The 22,500-nt window shown below is 37.5% G+C and overlaps 2 protein-coding genes across 2 annotated transcripts in view; one reads left to right on the forward strand and one right to left on the reverse strand.

Moving 5' to 3' along the window:
* The window catches only part of LOC135210301 (mitogen-activated protein kinase kinase kinase 9-like), a 172,276-nt gene that overhangs the window by 99,662 nt on the left and 50,114 nt on the right, over positions 1 to 22,500 (reverse strand).
* LOC135209918 (mitogen-activated protein kinase kinase kinase 21-like) overlaps positions 1 to 22,500 on the forward strand; it is a 63,293-nt gene that overhangs the window by 21,224 nt on the left and 19,569 nt on the right. The window contains exon 2 of the mRNA XM_064242655.1: positions 16,924 to 17,104. Coding sequence (XP_064098725.1) covers positions 16,924 to 17,104 — 181 coding nt within the window. The remainder of the gene's footprint in view (positions 1 to 16,923; positions 17,105 to 22,500) is intronic.

Raw genomic sequence — 22,500 nt, forward strand, 5'->3', positions numbered from 1 at the left:
TTCCATCATACTTTCCACCCTCATCTAACAATTGATTTATAGTGCAACTGCGTTTTTGCGGTTTTCCTGCTGTTACATTTTTCAAAACCTTTTATTGTTAATTTCCGTTTCAGCGCTGAATGATCTCATGGGTCGCAGTGCTTGGCCTTTTGCATAAATTCTATATATTCTTACTTCTTTTGGACACCTTTGGGGTAATATGTCATCCAATGCTAATCAGTTTTGTATATGGGTCATAAAGAGTAGTATACAGGGTAGATTCTCTCTCTCTCTCTCTCTCTCTCTCTCTCTCTCTCTCTCTCTCTCTCTCTTCTCTCTCTCTCTCTCTCTCTCTCCTTATTTCCAGGAATATGAATAAATATCACGTTCGCAGCGTCGTTGAAGGCGTGTGGTTTTCGTCTTGAGATTACTTCCCATTTCATCCTCGGTGGCTGATCCAGCCCCTCTTTGTAATCAATTCCTTTCGAACATTTTGTGGACTTTATTAGGCTCTGGGACAATCCCATTTTTTGGAATTTGCTTCTCTTGGATGTGAGGGTTTTTGGGGTCGAGAGCGCCCCGAAGAGGATTTGCTTCATATACGTCTTTCGTGAATTCGGAAAAGATGAGGAAAATAAGGTGGAAAATTTCATTGCTTGGTCTTTTGCAGATGTACCGTTCCTTTAAAACTGATACAAGTGCGCCTATCTTCTTACATAAGATGACGATCTATCCTTGTAGCCACTGGCGCGTCAGTCCATGTCATGTTTCGTAAATAAATCTTAACTGCACCGTCTTATAGATATATTAGACGGAAGCTGACTGTGGTCCAAATTCATCTGATGAATTGAGCATGGCCGGGGATTAGGTATGACAGCCATTTTTTTTTTCGGGGGTTGCGTCAACCTGAAAAGCGCCTCAGTGGCGTGATCGGTATGGTATTGACCTGCAACCCCGGTGGTCGCGAGTTCGATTCTCAGGCATTCCCTTGAGGAGTTAGTGACGTGTATTTCTGGTGATAGAAGTTCCACACTCGACGTAGTTCGGAAGTCCCGTAAAAAGCCGTTGGTCCCGTTGCTGAATAACCACTGGTTCCATGCAACGTAAAAACGCCATACAAACAAACAATTGACATCCTGAAAGAGGGACAGCTTCTAAATATACACGGTTTTTTTTTTTATATACTCTTCCTCTAGCATGTGACCAACTGTAGTTATTCATGTTCGATGATGAGTGTCTCGCGTCAGTAGATGACGCTTCCAATGTCTTTTTTTTCGCCCATTTAATTAATGAACACGTTCCTGTAGAGTAATTTGGCATCTTCTTTGTGCCATTTATCGAAGATCCTTTTGATGAATGTTTCCACGTCTGTTTTCAACGAGGATTTTGTAGAATCGTTCTCTGTCAAGAGGAGTCTTCGTCAAGGTGGACCGTATGCATTTGCAAATACCTGCGGAGCTGTCGGTAGAGCATTGTACACTTTGTCATGCCATCCAAAATGCGGAGAAATGTACTTCACTTCACTAAAATTAATATAATTAAAATTAAAAGTCATTCATTTTATGAAAACTCATACAATTGAAATCATTGTCACAGAAATTGATTCATTGTTCGAGTGTGAACTTCACGAAATCGACTTTTGCTCTTACGAGTTAGTTTACTATAACACCATGCAGTTATAGGTAGAGAGAGTCGTTTGTTTTCAAATACTATGGAATACACTTCTTCCCACGAGGAAACAGACTTTTAGAATGTATATCTGTAGTGAATCGTCCTTACTTAGGTATACTGACTTTCCCTGGGCACCAACCCACTCGGATGTGCTAGTCAATGAAGTGGTAGACATCTTGGCTAAGAGTGGCATTAATTTCTATCAAAAGAATGATTGATTCGTTTGCTATTTAGGGACGTGTTCCCAACTGTCAGAATGAATGTAAAGACGGCTTGATTAATCTTGTATCGATTGGGCAGTTGTGTACGCCGTTATAAAAATAGATAGTTTGTTGATACAAGCAGCGAATTAAACCCGTTTTCCCTGACAAGACAAAACTGTCACGACTTCATTCATACCTTAGCAGCCATGTCATAGATGAATCCCGTGTTGGAAATAACAAACCTTCTGGACTCACTCTCTCTCTCTCTCTCTCTCTCTCTCTCGGTCTCTCATCTCTCCTCCCGTCTCTCTCTCTCTCTCTCCTCTCAGATCCTGGATAAGGTTAACTTTCCTTGGCTCAAAGGTACACCAACCGCTCAAAGGTTACACCAACCGCGCTTAGTCCATTCTTTCCCCATGACCACTGTGCTAAGAGTTCTCAATAGCTCCAACCTTCACATTTCACATCCGTATACATGGATTGTAGAGGAAAGATGAGAATGGCTCTGAATGATGCAAAAGTCGAATAAATTAGTGTAACTGAAATTGCTTGTGGAAGTAAAAGCACAAAAAGACAAGGAGGTAATGATAGTAAAAAGAAATAATGTGGAACTTAACTCTCTTTTTCATACTAACTCATTACATCCTCAAATCAAATGTTTGAGTACCCGATTTGTAAGATAAAGAATACTGTAGTATGCTTCCACCTAAATGGCAACATCCTTCTGGCAATGCAGTTTTGAGCCCGCAAATGAATGAAAAGGTAACTGATGTGCTTTTAATGCACTAGGCAGCTAGTAGATCTAGTCGTTTTAAGGCGGTGGTAGCTGTAACACTCGTAAAACGAATGATGCAGACCACCACCCATGGGACCCCCCCTGTGATGTTAGTTAATCCTTAACAGATAACGAGATGGCAGAAATCTTTCGTCCGTCTCATCATAATAGAGACCTATTTCTGGGAAAGTGGTTTTCACAAGAAGTCAGAGAAAGTCATCATAATCCTGTTTCTGGGAAAGTAGTTTTCACAAGAAAGCAGAGAGAAAGTCATCATGATAGAGACCTGTTTCTGAGAAAGTAGTTTTCTCAAGAAGTCAGAGAGAAAGACATCATGATAGAGACCTGTTTCTGGGAAAGTAGTTTTCACAAGTCAGAGAAAGTCATCATAATCCTGTTTCTTGGAAAGTAGTTTTCACAAGAGGGGAGAGAGAAAGTCATCATAATAGAGACCTGTTTCTGGGGGGAAATGTTCAGATGTTCACAAGATCTGAGAGAAAGTGGTCATAATAAAGACCTGTTTCTTGGAAAGTCTTTTGCAAAAGAAGTCAGAGAGAAACATCATGATAGAGACCTGTTTCTTAGAAAGTCTTTTTCACAAGGAGTCAGAGAAAGCCATCACAATAGAGACCTGTTTCTGGGAAAGTAGTTTTCGCAAAAAGTCAGAGAAAGTCGTCATCAGAAGCCGTCACTAAACACCTAACGTATAATGATTACACAAGTAACCTCGACTTAGGTAGGATGAATAGATCTTTTCAAATTTCGGAAAAAACTCTTGGGAAAGCCGATAAGTTGGTACATTGTTGCCCAACACAGATTTCTCGAAACTTGAAATTACAACAGTTGGAAATAATTGAGTGTGTGAAACCAAACCAGTCATGTTTGTTGGAACATAATGTTCTTGTGATCGTTATGGATAGTCAGAGTCTCGAGCAAGGTCTATATAGACCTTGGTCTCGAGGCAACTTTCCAAAAGCCTTTACATCAAATACTTGCTAATAAGTCTTAAACTTAGGATCTTACTTAAAAAAAAAAGCGAGTAATTTTAAACTAGATAATGTAATCTTGCCTAAACTAGAAATAGCTTAAACATAACGCGCCCCAGTGGCGTGATCGGTATCGTCTTGGCCTGCCACCTCGGTAGCAGCGAGTTCGATTCTTGGGCATTCCACTGAGGGGTTAGAGATGTGTATTTCAGGTGATAGAAGTTCACTCTCGCCGTGGTTCGGAAGTCACGTAAAGCCGTTGGTCCAGTTGCTGAATAACCACTGGTTCCATGCAACGTAAAAACACCATACAAACAAACAAACAAATATATATATATATTGGAAATAAGTCATGAAATGTGACCCTGTGTTGTGTGGAAACGTATCAGTGAAGGTCCACAGTCAGAGTCCTATACCCTCTATAGAGTCTAGAGGTTATAGGACCCTGTAGACCAACCCTTGAAGGTCAACCACGGTCAGTTCTTTAGGGACAGAATCAGTCGGCTCGAATACCAACCTACAAACTACCGTTGGGCATGTTATGACATGAGGGAGTGTTTCTTAATCTTAAGACTTGATCGCTAAAATATAAAACACACTAGAATCGAAAAATGCATACTTTTATATACACCGACTCTGCGTCTTAACCAAGAACTCTTTATCTTTTCAGTTCCACCAAAAGTCTTTTTGAAATTTTTTAACGTCCCTATGTTTAGACCTGACCTATATCACAACTTGTGGAAAATGGTCGCTTTCTTTTTCCAGGATTATATATATGCCCTTTTCCTCTTGTTCTTATCCCTTCTTTCCAACAGTTGCTATTTGGAACTCCGTTCGCATGTCCCATTTTACTCTCAGAAAAATAGGGGCTACACCCTAACGACCAGGATATTTCCTAACATCAGTCTGGATTTAAATATGGTATTCAGATGGAGCACGTATGTGGGGAAGGAAACCCCATCTCCCCCCCCCCCCCCCCTCCTCTTCCTGTTTCTGTTCATTTCTGTTGATGTATATAGGTGACCTTTGGCAACCCTCTAGGCTTAGACCTCCAATGATCGTGCATACACACTTTCCACATCCTGTTGGGTGCTTCTGCCCTTTGACTTAACATTTAAGTTCATTGTATGCAAAAGATGACATTCAGTGATTATATTTTTTCGGTGGAAACCCTGCACCTCCCTTTTCTTCGTTTATTAAGGGTTATATTTTGATTGACTTGTGTTTTAGTATGCGTTCTTCCTGTCGTCTAAGCGTCCATTTAAAAAAAAAAAAAAACACGATAATTCTCACCGCATTTATAGCCGAAACATCACTCTTGCACAGACCAACCTTTCAAAAGGAACTCAGAGCACTATGAGTGTCCATCCCCTCAGTAATAAGCCTCTGTACCGTTATGGGGCTTGACATTTTTAAGGCTTTTGAGTCAAATCCTTGTGTGGTGAAGCAGTTAACTTTTGAAATTAGGTTCAGTCCCTTCTGGTGTGCATCAACTGATGCACATGCTTAGAAATATAGACGACCTCTTGGACCTGTGGTCAGGTGGTGGTACCTTGGGTCCATTTAATAGTGCTCCCAGCACAGGACTCGATTCAAACTCCATCTGACACATCTTACACAATTTGGAAGTTGGATCTGATATCATGGTTCTTAATAACCAAGTTTAGACGATAGCCAAATCCACCTAGCTTATAGGACGTTGACAAGGGTAATGGCCCCCCTTCTGGGAGATGGGGGAAGGGAGGAGTGAAAATTGTGTGGAGTGTCTCTCTCTCTCTCTCTCTCTCTCTCTCTCTCTCTTGTGTAGAAAATTCCCAAATATAAAGTGACAGTTAGTGGAAACGGAAGCCACTTGACTGCGATAATAATCGAGTACTGTTTGCGTATGACATATATATTATTTTATTTTAAAGTTCAAGTATTTTGCACGATTACTGTCTATTTCAATTTGCAATTATTTCTTTACCGTTTTCTTTCATTTTCCTTGTTACTCAACTTTATTCTCTGTTGTTTTTTCTCTGTTCATCGGTGATAATCCTGTCTTGTGCCTGACATACCACCTGATCTGCATACTCAGGGTATACCTAGTTTAGTGGCCCCTAGCTCCTAGTTTAGTTTTGTGGGTATGGAACCACAGGGCGAAAAAGGTGGGCATTGCCTCAAATGGTGATGATTATCCCAATTAATGTACAAAATTCATACGATATATGGCATGGTTTCAGTGATTGATTGATTGTGTCTATTAAACCTGGCGTCACAACATCTAGGTTATTGACACCGAAATAGATTTAGATAGAAATAATATTTAATTTAAAATAAGCTTCATATAAAAATATCTAAAAAGTTCAAATATATAAATTCTTACATAGACAATCTATGTATGATCTAAATTTTGTTGAGGAGGGCCGCCTCCCACATTAATATATATAACTGCTCCATATTACAGTCCTTATGGTTTCATTAGACTGTGGTCATTGGAACGCAAGATCGTTTGCAACCGGTCAACGTTGTATTGGAGGGAAATCACGCAAACACTGCAAACGGGCGTTGTATATTCTGCGAGAACTCGGCCAGTCATCGAGGATGCGGTATCGTTATGGCTGACACTTCTTCCTTTTCATCCTTATGTACCCCCCCCCCCCCTCTTCCTCGTTCTTCCCCCCCCCCCCACCAGTGCTTGAGAAAACGAAACAATAATAACAACTGCTCCTAACGCACTCCGTGTATATACCTCTGTCGTCCGTCGCTTGATCGCAGACCGTAAATGGAGAATCGAATTTTGAAATACTTGGGTTGTTTTTCGTTTCGTCGTTTCAATGTATATTTTGTCGAGAACGACCGGTTGCTGATTTTGATAATGAGGTGTTTCACATTTTCCTCGTAATTTTCCTCTTATTTTGGTAATGAAATGTTCACATTTTCCTCGTAGTTTTGCTCTATTTTGGTAATGAAATGTTCACAATTTCCTCGTAGTTTTGCTCTATTATGGTAATGAAATATTCACATTTTCTTCTTATTTTGATATTGAAATATTCGCATTTTCCTCTAAATTTTCCCCATATTTTGATAATTAAATGTTCACATTTTCCTCTTAATTTGAAAATGAAATATCCACATTTTCTTTTTATTTTGGTAATAAAATATCCACAATTTCCTCTTATCTTGATAATGAAACGTTCACATTTTCCTCTTATTTTGATAACGAATTGTTCACATTTTCCTCGTAATTTTCCTCTTATTTCGATAATGAAATGTTCACATTTTCCTCTAATTCTCCCTTCGGACGTTCGTTTCGAATGTTTGTCAAGTATCTCAAGTTTTTTCCTTACGTAAAGTTTGGAACAACCAGCTCGTTACTATAAGTTCTGAAGTTCCCGAGAAAGGAAGGAAGGGACTTTGTTTCGGAACCAGAGTTAACACTTCGTGTTCGTCTTGTGTGAATTTTTTGTTTCTCGTTCGTTCGTTCGGGTGCGTGCCGATGTAGGACTTCACTCACCTTCGTTGTGAACAGCACAGTGCAGAAACTCCCGGATAGAGTCAGCACTCTCTCTCTCTCTCTCTCTCTCTCTCTCTCTCTCTCTCTCTCTCTCTCTCTCTCTCTCTCTCTCTCTCTCTCTCACTCTTTCTCGTCTATGTCATCTCTTTCTCTCTTTATTCTTAGTTATTAATTGTCTTTCATCGGCACCTCGGTGTCTTCTCTCTCTCTCTCTCTCTCTATCGTCACTCTATCTCTCTCTCTCTCTCTCTCCGCTCTTTGATCTCTAAGTAATACTCAGTTTTATTCTTGTTTTATTATTATTTTAATTATTATTATTATTATTATTATTATTGTAGTAGCACACGGGCACAGAAACTCCCGGATAGACTCAGTTCTCTCTCTCTCTCTCTCTCTCTCTCTCTCTCCTCTCTCTCTCTCTCTCTCTCTCTCGACGTCTTTGATACTTTTCAGTATTTTTATGCGAATATCTCTTTGATTTTTTTATCATTATTAATTATTCTTATTATTATTTTCAATTATTATTCATTATTTGTTATTATTATTATTATTATTAACTTTTTATTTATTCTTTAACTCTGATTATAGCATACAGCACAGAAACTCCCGGATAGATTCATCTTTTCTCTCTCTCTCTCTCTCTCTCTCTCTCTCTCTCTCTCTCTCTCTCTCTCTCTCTCTCTCAGTCATCTTTTATACTTTTCCAGTATATGTTAATATCTCTCACTTATTATTATTATTATATATTATTATTATTATTATTATTATTATTATTATTATTATTATTATTATTGTGTTAAAGCATCCAGCGTGAAAAAGATAAAACTCAAACGTTGATATTTTTGTTAACATTTGCTGTTAAAAAGTCATGAAATGTTGTGTGTTTACGTGCAAATCTTCATTTATGTGTTGTAAATCATAAGGAAAATCCAAATCGGTCACTTTTTGGAAGTGCTCATACGAGAGAGAGAGAGAGAGAGAGAGAGAGGGGAAGGAGAGAGAAGAGAGAGACGAGAGAGAGAGAGAGAGAGAGAGAGACTTCATTTTGTAAAGACCAGCTAAAATCCCAGTTAGATGAGGACAGTGCATGTATATATAAATACGAGTCCATAGTCGCTATTCAACCTTTTGTGAAGCTCGTCCAAGATCGGAGGATATCTATTAACATCCCAGAAATGCGTTATCCAACCTCTGCATGATTTTTAAGAGCCAGAATATGAAAATCTTTATTATTATAATATGGGGGTTAGTTTCCATTGCTGAAAAGTGATCATATACGATGTGTATGATGTCTGAAAAGTGATCATATACGATGTGTATGAAGTCTGAAAAGTGATCATATACGATGTGTATGAAGTCTGAAAAGTGATCATATATGAAAAGTGATCTTATGATGTGTATGAAGTCTGAAAAGTAATCATATATGATGTGTATGAAGTCTGAAAAGTGATCATATATGATGTGTATGAAGTCTGAAAAGTGATCATATATGAAAAGTGATCATATGATGTGTATGAAGTCTGAAAAGTGATCATATGATGTGTATGAAGTCTGAAAAGTGATCATATATGAAAAGTGATCATATACGATGTGTATGAAGTCTGAAAAGTGATCATATACGATGTGTATGAAGTCTGAAAAGTGATCATATATGATGTGTATGAAGTAATGATTCGATGTTTAGTTTCCATTTGAACTTGGTTGTTCATGTATTTTGTGTGGCTGAGTTTCAATGAGGATTCAGTTAACGTTAATAATGAATTTAAACATTGGTCAGGGCGGAAAGTGAACTTTGAAATTTCGGGAACTGTTGAGGTAGATTTTGAATGAATTATGAAGGGGGGGGGGGGGGGGGGGGGGGGGGGCGGGAATGAGCCAAATAGCCTATACTGATTCGGGTCTCAAAGTTAAGTATATAAAAAAGTGTATCTTAGTTGACCACTGAGCTGATGAACAGCTCTCCTATAAGGCTGAGCCCGAAGTATTAGATTTTTATTTACGTTGCTAGGAACCAATTGGTTACTTAGCAACGGGACTTACAGCTTATTATATCGAGTAATGAATATTTCTAATCACCAGAAATACATTCCTCTGGTTCCGCGCTGGAACAGTCACATCGGTGACACAGACGGAATCAGAAATGTTTTTGATGAATTTCATCATGGAATGGGAATTGTCTGGCAAAAGTCAGAGCACTGATCATATAATTAGGATCTATTTTCGGACGTTACTTTACTCCAGTTACTACGAATTCACTGGATTTGGACCCAGAAAGAAACCTGATGAATCGAGAGGCGTATTTTCACTGGGTTTCTTGACCAGTCCAATCTCTCTCTCTCTCTCTCTCTCTCCTCTCTCTCTCTCTCTCTCTCTCTCTCTCTCTCTGGTAGACATCAGAGGTGCCTCACACTGGAACCTAGGGCAACCTGAACTAGCTCTAAGCTCTCTCTCTCTCTCTCTCTCTCTCTCTCTCTCTCTCTCTCTCTCTCTCTCTCTCTCTCTCTCTCTCCAACGAACAAGCAGGCAGACATCGTTATTCACCGAATAAATTGGATTGGACAGTTCAGTAACTGTAAGATCAAAAGATGTCTTATCACAAAATCTCTTAGAATCTGGCATTATACAACTTATACTTCACATCATAATTTCAATGTCAGTCGTGGCCTGTTTCATTTAGATCCTTGTAGTATATGTAACATGTTTAAGAATGACCTCAAAGATACAATCACCGACTTAAATGCAAATTAGTATAGTTGCCCTATTTATATTTTCTTTGTATATGTATGTTTGTTATATATTATGTGAATAAGTTTATCTTGTGAAAAAAAAAAAAAAAGTTTTTGTTTACCAAAGGTTTTAATGTGGTCAGTTGCTGACCTGTATAATCCTTTAATTGTCTGAGCAGTTGGACTTAATCTTTCTTGTAAACCTCTTAAATAGTACCCGTTTTTTTGTTTGGGAAGGTTACTAATTCTCCAGGTGTGTTGGATTCTAGGTACTTATTTCCTTTATAATCCTTATCTGTCACTTATACGACCCTTCCTTGTCCACTCAGTTTCTAATGTATATATGTCAGTCTGCTGCTAAGTAAGGGACGTTGAGTCGAAAGATCTTGCAGCTACTCCATCGTTTCACTCTCCCTCGTGGCTTCTACCTACCTTTATATATATATATATATATATATATATATATATATATATATATATGTGTGTGTGTGTGTGTGTGTGTGTGTGTGTGTATATATATATATATATATATATATATATATATATATATATATATATATAGAGAGAGAGAGAGAGAGAGAGAGACGAGAGAGAGGTTCTTCTGAAGGAATCAAGTCATGATAAGAAAATTGACGGAGGTATATCAACAGCTATATTGTACTACAAGGAGTTACAAGGATTAGATTGTCTCAAAGACTTGTTAGTCCATCGTAACAGGAGACATCGTGTGCTCACTTACCTGTAGGAGCAGGTTTTACTGTATTACGAACAGCAGAACCTAACTTTGCAGGGCAAATACTATCAGCAAACACTTGGAAATCAAAGTCTACTACTGGCATAGTCCGCTTTTGTGCGTGGAGAAATGTTAGTTAAAGGGAGCTTTTGCAGTTCCTTCTCCAAATGGGTATACTTTTCAACCTTGATGAAAACTGAACGGCTCCATGTATCCCTTAAAAAGTCCTACCGTTTGTGCTCGGCGCCTTGTTCCCGAAGCCTTCGGATTGCAATTGAAAAAACAGTCTCATACGAGTAGTCTACATTCATGAATGACAACGCTGGGGAGGGGTGTGTGGGAGGGGATGCTACCTCTGGTGCATATTTGTCTCTCCAGTGTTCTCTCGTCATATTTTCTTTCGATTTAATCGGCCATTCCTGAGCCTACTATATGTGATTTCAAGTTGTTATCATTTTACCTGTATCTGTGTATGGGTACAGTGAAGGTGTGGTACACTTTGTTTGCTCATAGCTTAAATGTACACTGTCATTATGTACTGCATTGCTTATGTGTTGATGCTTGACAGGTAAAAATTTTGTTATAACAGAATTCCATCTAATAAAAGGAGCCCATAAAAACGCCAAAATATAGAGAGAAAATACTATATTTTGGCGTTTTCTACGGGTTTCTTCTATTAGATGTTGATGCTTGTGTACGTAAAAAGGTTTCTTTCAAGTGTTGCAGTAGTGTTTTGTGCTGTTCAGAGAGAGAGAGAGAGAGAGAGAGAGAGAGAGAGAGAGAGAGAGAGAGAGAGAGAGAGAGAGAATCTTGAAGTTCCCATTGATGCTCGTGTTGTTAGTTGTTTACATCTGAGTGTTATTTAGTAAAAGCAGCAGCAGCAGCACCACAGCGAGTTCAGGAAGCGTATGATACTTAGGGACACGTCTAAATGTCTTTCGGAGTTTTTGTAGTTGTAGATTTGTGTGCTAGGTTGGTGGTAGGCTGTCAAGTGATGGAGACAGTTCTAAAGGCCGAATGCTGTGAATATCAATGAGGAAGCACGAGTCTCACCTCACTTGGGTTCTGATACGAGACAGGTAAAGGAGCGGCAGAATGAATTTCCACATTTAAAGAACATCGTAATGATTAAGATCTGGAACCACGCCCATGTCAGTTCAGTATTTTTACTTTGTGAAACCGTTAACTGTAGCTTGTATGGGAAGAAAAATTATATTGGCGAGTGCTTGCCTCCGAATGATCTGATATTTATACATCTGTCATGTACCCATGGTGTTGAACTTTTTTTTAAAATGTACAGCGACCGTCTGCAAAAGTTTAGTATGAACAGTCTAATTTAGATCTTCATAGCCGACGTACCTAAGGTCACGTAATGAGGTTCGTCTTCCTGATTATGTTTTTCGCCGAATTTAAGTACTCGGAGACGTCTTATGACACCATAGATCCGAAACCAGCTTTATTAGTGCTGGTTTTGTTTCAGTTAGGAATGACATGAATGAGGAGCTTGAGAAAGCTGAAGGAAGTTGCCATATCCCAGTGTGGGGAAAATATCACTGCAGATACAGTGAGCTGAGAAGGATTACCGAAGAAGAAAGTACTGAACTGCTGCTTCACCACCTGGATTTTGCCGAAAGGGAAGACCCTCCCGAAACTCAGGCGGGACATCTTTTAAGATGGTTGACCAGAAGGTTGGTTGATTTTAGTCTGTGCGGTGTTGAACCTCACTGCCAACCAAGAGCAACTGCTGAAGCTGGCATTGAACTCAAAGTCCTCCCGACACTGCAGCAGACTCTGAGCTTGAGGTCCCTATGGGTACCCTCCATGACCTTCATGAATATATGAAGGTAAAAGGCAAACGCCGAAGTGGCGCGTGTCTAAGTAGCACACCAAGGACAGCTAGGAACTACGCTTTAACACTGATATTGTCATATGTCTGTTTCATATAGTACGTTCTGTTGCAGAGAGGTTGGCCTGGGAGATATTGGGTTGTGAAAACAAGTATGAAGGGGAACTCACTGCTCTTAATAACCGTCAGATCCCCATGATCACTTATCACCTGGTGAAGGTGGTGTTCTTCCTGACAACATTCGTCCCATCCTGCTGCTGTAGTGTTATACTTCCTGCAGAATTCCTTCTATACTTCTCTAGAGCAATAACTCCATGGTGTCAATTTTGGTTTTTAATCTAGACAATGCACGACGATAATAACTACCCCTTCAGATATGTCCTAGGTCTCCCCCTTGGCTTGCTGCTGTTTGAGAACTGATTTAAGTGGTGCACCGAAGAAAAGATTGTGGCGGAAGTGGCCACCCATATCCAATGCAGTCGTGTCGGCGACATATTTTCCAAAATCGCTGGTGAAGACGCCCCATTTCTCCTCCTGGTGGACGTCATCGAAACCGTGTTTGGCCTGCAACTCACGACAGAAAGGAGCAATGATGAGGAGCATCCCCACCTGGATGTTCTAAATCACCTCTCCCACCGTCAGGAGTCACCAAGACAAGGGGTCCCTAAACTAGCCTGAAATGAGGATAATTGCATTGTGAAAGAAGCTATAGCCACTAATATCCATCTGATTGGTATTAAGATTATACGGAAACCTCCAGTTGATCACCTGTGTAAATTATATTCCTCTATGGCCATATTTTTATTCATATATGTATGAACATCTCAAAGGTCGCCTGGGATTCAGATATCATAGATAAAATCTTCCATCAACCAATGCTTGAAAAGATTAAAAAGAAATTATCAGTGACGGTGACTTAATAAAAACGGCTACATGTGGATGGATCTCTTGGTATAAATACCGCCTTTTCTGTGACTTCTCATTCATTACCTACCTGAAGAGAGAGACTGCAGTCTCTGAAATATAGTACTTTCTGTTTTTTGACGTTTTTATGGGTTCCTTTTATTAGATGGAATTCTGTTGTAACAGAACATTTCTACCAGTCATATATGTATACATACATACATACATACGATACTGATGAGAAAACACTAAAAGACAGTTATATGAAATGTATAAGAAGCAACTTATTTAGAAAACATATACCAGGGCCAGCCAGAGAGGGAATCATCCCTGTGGAGGACTGGACATAAAACCAAACTAATGAAACATGCATAGTACATGATAGAATATATATTTACTTCTTAGTGATGATCGTAAATATGAACTACTTACCTCAAATCTTCCTGTGTTCTTTATAATTTAGACGATTTTTTTAAAAATATAACCAAGATGTGATGGATCTGGAACCAGTCCTTCGTCTTCACTTTATGCACACGGTGAGGTTAAAACGCTTGATGAACCGAGCAGTTTCTTAATTACCGAAATGGCCCATAAGCGCCTTAGTGGCGTGGTCGGTATGGTGTTGGCCTGCCACCTCTGTGGCAGCAAGCTGGATTCTCGGGCATTCCACTGTGGGGTGAGAGATGCGTATTTCTGGTGATAGAAGTTCACTCTCGACGTGGTTCGGAAGTCACCTAAAGCCGTTGGTCCCGTTGCTGAATAACCACTGGTTCCATACAACGTAAAAACACCATACAAACAAACAAACCAACCTTTCATGGGAAATATTCCCTACCAGGATATCAAGGATATCTATTGTTTATTTGAGAGAAAAATGAAATGCATAAATGACTATTATTCAAGTTGAATGTATTAGTTTTGATGCCAAAATTATTAGTGTTGATGTCAAACGAGTGATTTTTGTTGACAATATGGTCAGTGTTGATGCCAAAACGATTTTTTTTGTAGGTAGAATAACTAATTTGATGTCTATAATTTTACATCAAACTGATTAGTGTTTCTATGAAAACGGTTTGGTTTGATGTCATCTCTTTACTCATAAAAGTATATAAGTCTCGATGACCTGCTTGGATACTTAGGTATATGTGAAGTTTCAGATCACTTTGATCTACAGTCAATCGTAAATAACATTTTATAACTGGTGAAACTGTAAATTTGATTCTTTTTTATTTATTTATTTTTTTTACTTTTGGTGACAAAGCTTATGTTAAGAATCTGATAACAAATGGGAAATACTAGGTTTTCCGTTTTAAGAAATTGAAGCAGGTGATCTTTTTTTAAGACAAAATGTTTAAGGGTGATAAACATTTTGTTTTAAAATGTTTTGATGAATAAATGTGCATTTTATGTGGCTTTTACCTTAAATATATACAAATTTCCTTCACAACTAAAACATAGTCATACCTTCCTTTGCTGTTCCTTTGGGGGGAGACAAAGATATTTAAGTCTTCCATTTAAGAGTGATTATGCCCCATACTCCTCATGGCTTTAATTTTTGTATTTAAAGAGATAAGGATGTATAATCTTAAGTTCTGTACTTTACAAATCACAGAAAAAAATTGTCATTTTTTATGCTTCGAAGAGCTGCATTTGTCTGCACGCCAGAATTTCTTCAGGAAAAAAAAAGTTTAGCGTCTCTGAGAAGCTAAAATATCCATACAGTTCAGTAGTATTTTATTGGTGCTACCACCAACAACACACACCACACACACACACACACCACACACACACACACACCACACACACACACCACAACAACACACACACACTCTGTATCCGGATCAAACTGGGGAGCCATTGTAACGTTCTAAGGTCATAAGAATGTTGCTATTAATTTTGAGTTTCGTTTTTCAAATAATTCCAGACAATATAATGACCAGGAAATTTCGTAAGTTTCTCATTGTTGTATTTATGAGGTTCCCTGCAAGAGCTGCAGTTGTTTCTATGTAGAACAATATGGTCAAAGGTCTTGCTGCGAGAAATAAATATAGATAAGACGTGAGGATAGGAGAAATGTCGAATGTATTATTATTATTAATTATTGCAACTGAGGTATACTAATCAGGGATTATCATGGATGAGGATCATAAGATTTTCCGAATTGTGACAACATAACTTTTAGAGACGTATAATCTGTTTATATAAAATCATATCTCACTATATTAACTGAGCGTGTGTTACCTTGACTATATCGATAATAGTTGCCATTCTTCCTATAATATTTCTTGTTATTTTACGCTCACTGAAACCCCGTCATCCTGTTGTCATAAGTGCACTTAGAAGAATTGTTGAAATATCGTGTAAACGTCATGTTCCATCAGCTTTATCAGTTCCTGTGGCCTCTGCTATATTTGTCGTCATATGTTATTAAGTGACAGGAGGTCATTACACACACACACACACACGCACACACAGAGTGAACGTTCAGCTTTTCATCCATTTGGGTATGAAAAGAGATACAAGTTGATTATTCGAAAAAAAAGTTACTTGCACTCAGTCAAAATCGGTCCATCTTCACCGTGCAAGCACGTTTAATTTTTTTTTTTTATACGTGCACATATTAAGCCAACGTAGTAGCTCATAGAGACTCCCTTTAACCTTGTATGGTTGGGTTCGAATCTCAGCTGGAAATTTGAAGTTTCTTCATATATTTCCCTTTTAAGAATTAATGGTTTCAGAAGCAAGTTACCCAAAAGCTTGGTAGAGAATCGATTATTATATTATTATTATTATTATTATTATTATTATTATTATTATTATTATTATTATTATTATTATTATTATTATTATTTGGGAAAAACTCTCTATCGCGAGAGTACATATAATAATAAAAAAAATGTTGCGAGTTCGTGTATTATTTAAAAAACTTTTACAAAGCTTTCTAACCCTTCCCTGGGTTCATCTTTCAGGGAAGGTTTCGAAAGCTTAATAAAGGGTTTTAAATTATACACGAACTCGCAACGTTTTTTTATTATTATTATTATTTTGGACCTCTATGAACATTATTATTAATATTATTATTATTATTATTATTGTTCTAAAGGGTCCACAATAATACAAAGTGTATAAAGTCCGTGTATTATTTTGAAGACTTTACAGAAAGCTTTCGAACCCTTCCCTGGGTTCATCTTGAAGATGAACCCAGGGAAGGGTTCGAAAGCTTTCTGTAAAGTCTTCAAAATTATACACGGACTTTTACACTTTGTATTATTGTGGACCCTTAGAACATTATATATACTCTCGTGATAGAGAGTTTTTCCCTACTATTATTATTATTATTATTATTATTATTATTATTATTATTATTATTATTATTATTATTATTGTGTGGTGTCTTGTAAGAGAAAAACACAATTTTTTATAGATTTTGTCTATGGGATACCTTAATACTTAATAATTATCATTTTTGCCATGTAAACATTTTCCCATAAAATAATTTGTAGAATTTAATAATGCCAAATGATTTTACTTCACACGAAGTTAGTGTTATCCAGAACATTCAATTTTAGATAAACTGACTGTGATTTCGTCTTCTTTTCTTCCAGTTTTGTTGAGTGAGAGTATAGACAAGAACGAACTGCAGTTCAAAACCCTCAAAATCACGGACTTTGGGCTGGCGAGAGAAGTCTCCAAAACCACCAGGATGTCTGCAGCAGGAACCTACGCCTGGATGGCCCCCGAAGTCATTAAGACATCCACATTCTCGAAAGCTTCGGATATTTGGAGGTAAGAAGCAGCATTCTTCTGAAGTAGGTTGCAAGCACCTCAGTGGCGTGATCGGTGGCTGCGAGTCCGATTCTCGGGCATTCCACTGAGGGGTTAGAGATGCGTGTTTATGTTGATAGAAGTTCACTCTCGATGTGGTTCGGAAGTCACGTAAGGCCGTTGGTCCCGTTGCCGGATCACCACTGGTTCCAAGCAACGTAAAAACACCATACAAACAAACAAACAATTCTGTAGGTTGCTAACGGAAGTTCCACCTACACGGGACATTTTGGTTTTCAGCGCTGGTTTTTTTACGTCCCATCAGCTAATTCCTCTCTTATTTTGATCGTTTTTCACTTGTTTTTGGACATTTTCTTAATAGACATGAATGATTAACGCAGGGAAAAGGATATGGATTAAAGACCGACTTTTTCACAGTATACGCTTTTAAAAAAAGAACAGGATCCGAATATAACATATATTCTATCCCAGTTGTTTTTGTAAACAAGTGTAATAATCAAATTACATTCGAATTAACTTTGTGCAATACGTTTAAGGAGTCAGGGATGTTCTCACGTCTGAATGGTACCTGACATTGCGAGTACCAACACATGATTAGATATGCCATTGTAATCTAAGTATTACGAGCTTTAAATAACGCCCACTAGACGTTATAGTAATTGAACATTAGAAGGCAGTTCGTAGAATTAATTTCTTGAATACCGTTAAATGTTTTCGGATAAAAGTCTGCTGCTTTTTGCGAAACTTCATATAATATCATCCAGGAACAGTACAAGTGTCTTCAATGTTTACTTTTTAAGCTGATTTTTATCAATTATAAGTAACAATAGCAAAATCGTACCCAGCCGATTTCCGCGTGTCAGTTGTATAGGGTGAAAATGCATTCTGATGTCTTCCTGTGTCTGCTGCGTGAATAAATTAAACGAATTATCAACTACCTAAGCTGGATCAAGAGACCTGTCAGACTTAAAGCAGCGTCTCGATTATAGAGTAAAGATATTAGAGGGTTATCAGAAACTGTAGTTAAATGTAAGTGGTAAAGATCTTAACTACAACTCTGCATACACTCAGTATAAGATAATTTTCAAATTCAAATTTAGGATGTATAGTAGTCTATTGATATATATTTTACATTGGATGTAAGTTAACCTCAAGGTGCAGTGAATTCGGTATTAGTGGGTTATGTGTTGTTAACTCATGGGTACGAACAGCAGCTGTGTGTCCTGGCTTTGAACTTCAATTTGACCCTGTTTTGGTAACCAATGCTGAATATTAAAGTTACCCATTAGTTGTCAGTGTTCTGTTTTCTATGAAAGAAAATTAGTATGCATCAAAGAAAACCAAATTAGTGGGAAACTTGCATTTCTGTCCCATACTGATATGAAAAAACAGTTTTGTTAACATTTTGTCTAAAAGTGTAAAAATAATGAATGCAAAGAATTATTAATATAATATAATACTAATATATCTATATATATATATATATATATGTGTGTGTGTGTGTGTGTGTGTGTGTGTGTGTGTGTGTGTGTGTGTAGAGAGAGAGAGAGAGAGAGAGAGAGAGAGAGAGAGAGAGAGAGCTATATTCTTTTAAATGTTGGTACAATGATAATAATAATAATAATATATAATAATTTTTATTTTCAGTATTGGACAGATATGCAAGCATCCCACTACTATGGCTTTCTTTTTTTCCATAATTTTCTCAGAACACTGACAAGTAATGGTTAACTTTTATAGTGTGGATTGCTAACTAAATAAATTTATATATATATATATATATATATATATATATATATAATATATATATTTTATATATATGTGTGTGTGTGTGTTCCAGCATAACTCTGGAATGCATTGAGCAAGCTCAACCCAACATGGTATGAGAATACTGGGGGGCCTGACAATCACTAGCACCAAAGAGCACCAGCAGGGGTGGGGGTAGGAAGGGTTTCCCTGAAATGAGGCTGGTTCTGCCTTTAGACTTATGGAGTAAATAAACTCTTCAAGTCTATCATACCTCATTTCTGTATTTCTGTATACATGTGACTTACTATTTGGAAAAGGATGGTGGGAGGAGACATCACTGGCACCAAAGAGTGGGGCGTGGTGGTGGGTGACATGTAAAAATAACCGAAAACAACAGATATTTGTGTCTAATCCATAGCTTTCAAGGCTCCTGAGATGATTGGTGATGCTCCTGATGCCTTTTAAGCCCAAGTTCAGCCCTGATAGGAAATGGGGCGTGGGGGGGATTAGAAGGGATGAAAATATATAATGTCGAAAGTGCTGGGTAAATATAATTGAAGCAACTATCTCAAAAAGAGAGAGAGAGAGAGAGAGAGAGAGAGAGAGAGAGAGAGAGAGAGAGAGAGAGAGAGACTGTGTTTATTGGTTGTCATTCAGTTTTCCCGGGCAGTGCTTGGTTGGTCAGCTAATATGTATATATTTATATAAAAATGGATGTATGTATTGTGTGTGTGTTCCAGCATATATAACTCTGAAATTGATTGTGCAATTTTAACCAAACTTGATATACATATGACTTACTATCTAGAAAAGATTACTTAGGGGTTAGTAAGACAACACTAGTACCAAAGGACACCAAAGGAGGTGGGGTATGAAGGGTGTCCCTGGAACAGAACTGATTCTGCCTGGAGGCTTAGTAACTATATAGACTCTATGGGTTTTCTCATACCTCAATTTTGTGTCCATATGACCTCCTATCTGAAAAAGAATGTTGAGGGGGTAAGGTATCACTGATACCATAAGGGTGGAGGTAGGAAGGGGGTGTCATGTAAAAATAACCAAATACGACAAATATTAGTGGCTAATCCTTAGTTTTCAATGTCACTGGGATGACTAGTGACAGTCCCAATGCCATTTAAGTCCAAGTTCAGCCTCAATAGGGAGAGGGAGGGGTGTGAGAAGGTGAAAAAATGAAATGTAAAAAAAATGACTGATGTTAGTTTAACTCATAGTTTTTGAGGTCCCTGAGATGAATAGTGACACTCAAGATGCCCTTTAAGTCCACGTTCAGCCCCGGTAGGAATGGGGGGGTGAGAAGGGGTGAAATACAGAGAGAGAGAGAGAGAGAGAGAGAGAGAGAGAGAGAGAGAGAGAGAGAGAGAGAGAGAGAGAGAGAGAGAGAGAGAGAGAGTGTTTATTTGTTGTCATTCAGTGTTCCCAGGCAGTGCCAGTTTGGTCAACTAGTAAATACACACATACACATTATATATATATATATATATATATATATATATATATATAATAAGCGAATACCAGGAAATGATAGACAGGAATCCAAGCGCTTTCGTCTTTATTCAGACATCGTCAAGGAGCTACTGAAGTACAATCGGAGAGGAAGGCCTCAGGTTTCAAACAAGATCAGGAATACCAGATGGTTAATTATCAAAAGGGTAAAAATTAAAAGGGATAATCCAGGATTATCGGATATCACACGGTCACAAACTTAAACAGATTCTGACCCTAACCGAAATTACAAAGTATTCTTTACAGTCCAAAACATGTAAAAACTGAATATATTAATTTTGTTGCTTATATTTATCTACAACTTTTTTCATTATGAAAGCATCAAGTTTAAATAAACCAAGACTTAAATTTAGAACATTTCTATTATTTGACTTGATAAAACAAGATTCAATGATATTCCTTTTAACTGTGTCATTACATGGGACTAAGGCTCTTGCTTGACTCCAGTTAATAGGATGGTCTAAATCTCTAATATGTACAAATAATGCATTCGATATTTGCCCAGTTCTCACAGAATATTGATGTTGCTTAAGACGCTGTGAAAGAGATTTGCCAGTCTGTCCGTAATAGATTTTATCACACTTTTTGCAAGGAATTTCATATATGCAACCTGGAAGATCTTTAGGAGAATTTTTGATTACTAAACTCTTGACATTAATATTACTGAAAACAACATTTATGTTAAAAAGCTTTAAAATTCTAGGAATATCTAAAAACCTTTCATCATAAGGTAATTTTAGAATGTTATGCTTACTAAATTCAAGTTTGTCATTAGTTGAATAAAATGTTTTTCTAGCTCTTTTCCATGCCACATCTACAAAAGTCCTTGGGTATTTAAGTTTCAATGCAATATCATAAATAGTTTTAATTTCAGCGTCAATAAACTGCGGGCTACAGACACGTAAAGCCCTTAGGAACATCCCAGAAAAAAAACAGAGAATTTAACATTTTGATGGTGATTGGAGTAGTAATGAACAAAAGAGGCAATATTAGTTGATTTTCGAAAGACTGAAAAGGTGAAATTTCTATCATTTCTATGGACAGTTACATCAAGAAAATTCAAATTACAATTTTCTTTTCTTTCCTCTACAGTAAATTTTATAGAAGGGACTAAATTATTGAGATTATTAAGGAATTCCTGGAGGTTTCGTGAAAACTGGCCAAATACAGAATATATCATCCACGTATCTAAAACCAAAAAATAACTTTTTGGGGCAAAATTCTTGGTAAGAGTTTGTCTCAAAAAAAAATTCCATGTAAATATTGCTAAGGACAGGAGATAAGGGATTACCCATGGCCATGCCAAACTTTTGTACAAAAAATTCCCCATTGAAACAAAATTCATGATTAATTTATCTGACAAACCAGTGGATAGTGCTACGACAGCGGCTTTGGGATATGGGTTAAGCTTTTGGTGTATTTAATGGTAACCTGGACTGTGTCGACATCTCAAAATCCTTTTGTTATTTAGAAAAATGAATCAAAACCTATGCCCTGATGATATCAATATTTGTAAAGGTATTGTGTATGGTGCTATGAGTAAACCTTCTCCCCCTAATGTACCCGTGAGATTTCTCCAGGCTTTTAAGAAAATTAAAGAAGACGAAACAGTGAAGGTGACAAAAGCAGATAAATCTAATGCAGTGGTAATTATGAATAAAAGTGACTATATAAGTAAAATAATGACATTGCTAAATGACACTGATACTTATACGAAACTGAGGTCTGACCCTATACAGACAGTTAACTCCCATTTTAATAAACAAATTAAATCCATTTTGAAGGGCTTGGACCATTTAATTAAACAGTTACACCGCAATGCGCCTCCCTACCTTACATGTATGGTTTAGTCAAGACACATAAAATCAATAACCCTATCAGACCAATCATTAGTTCAGTGGGCTCAGTTCGTATAATTTATCTAAATGGCTTGTAAAAATTCTTACTCCTTTGGTAGGAAATATTTCTAACACGAATGTTAAAACAATGTTGATTTTATAAACAAATTGAATAGTTTAAATTTGAATTATGATTTTAATATGGTTAGTTTTGATGTTGTCTCTTTATTTACAAAAGTGCCTGTAGATGACTTACTTGAATATTTGGAAGAGGAATTACAGCGT

The sequence above is a fragment of the Macrobrachium nipponense genome, chromosome 39 (genome assembly GCF_015104395.2).
Source record: "Macrobrachium nipponense isolate FS-2020 chromosome 39, ASM1510439v2, whole genome shotgun sequence".
Lineage (NCBI taxonomy): Eukaryota > Metazoa > Arthropoda > Malacostraca > Decapoda > Palaemonidae > Macrobrachium > Macrobrachium nipponense.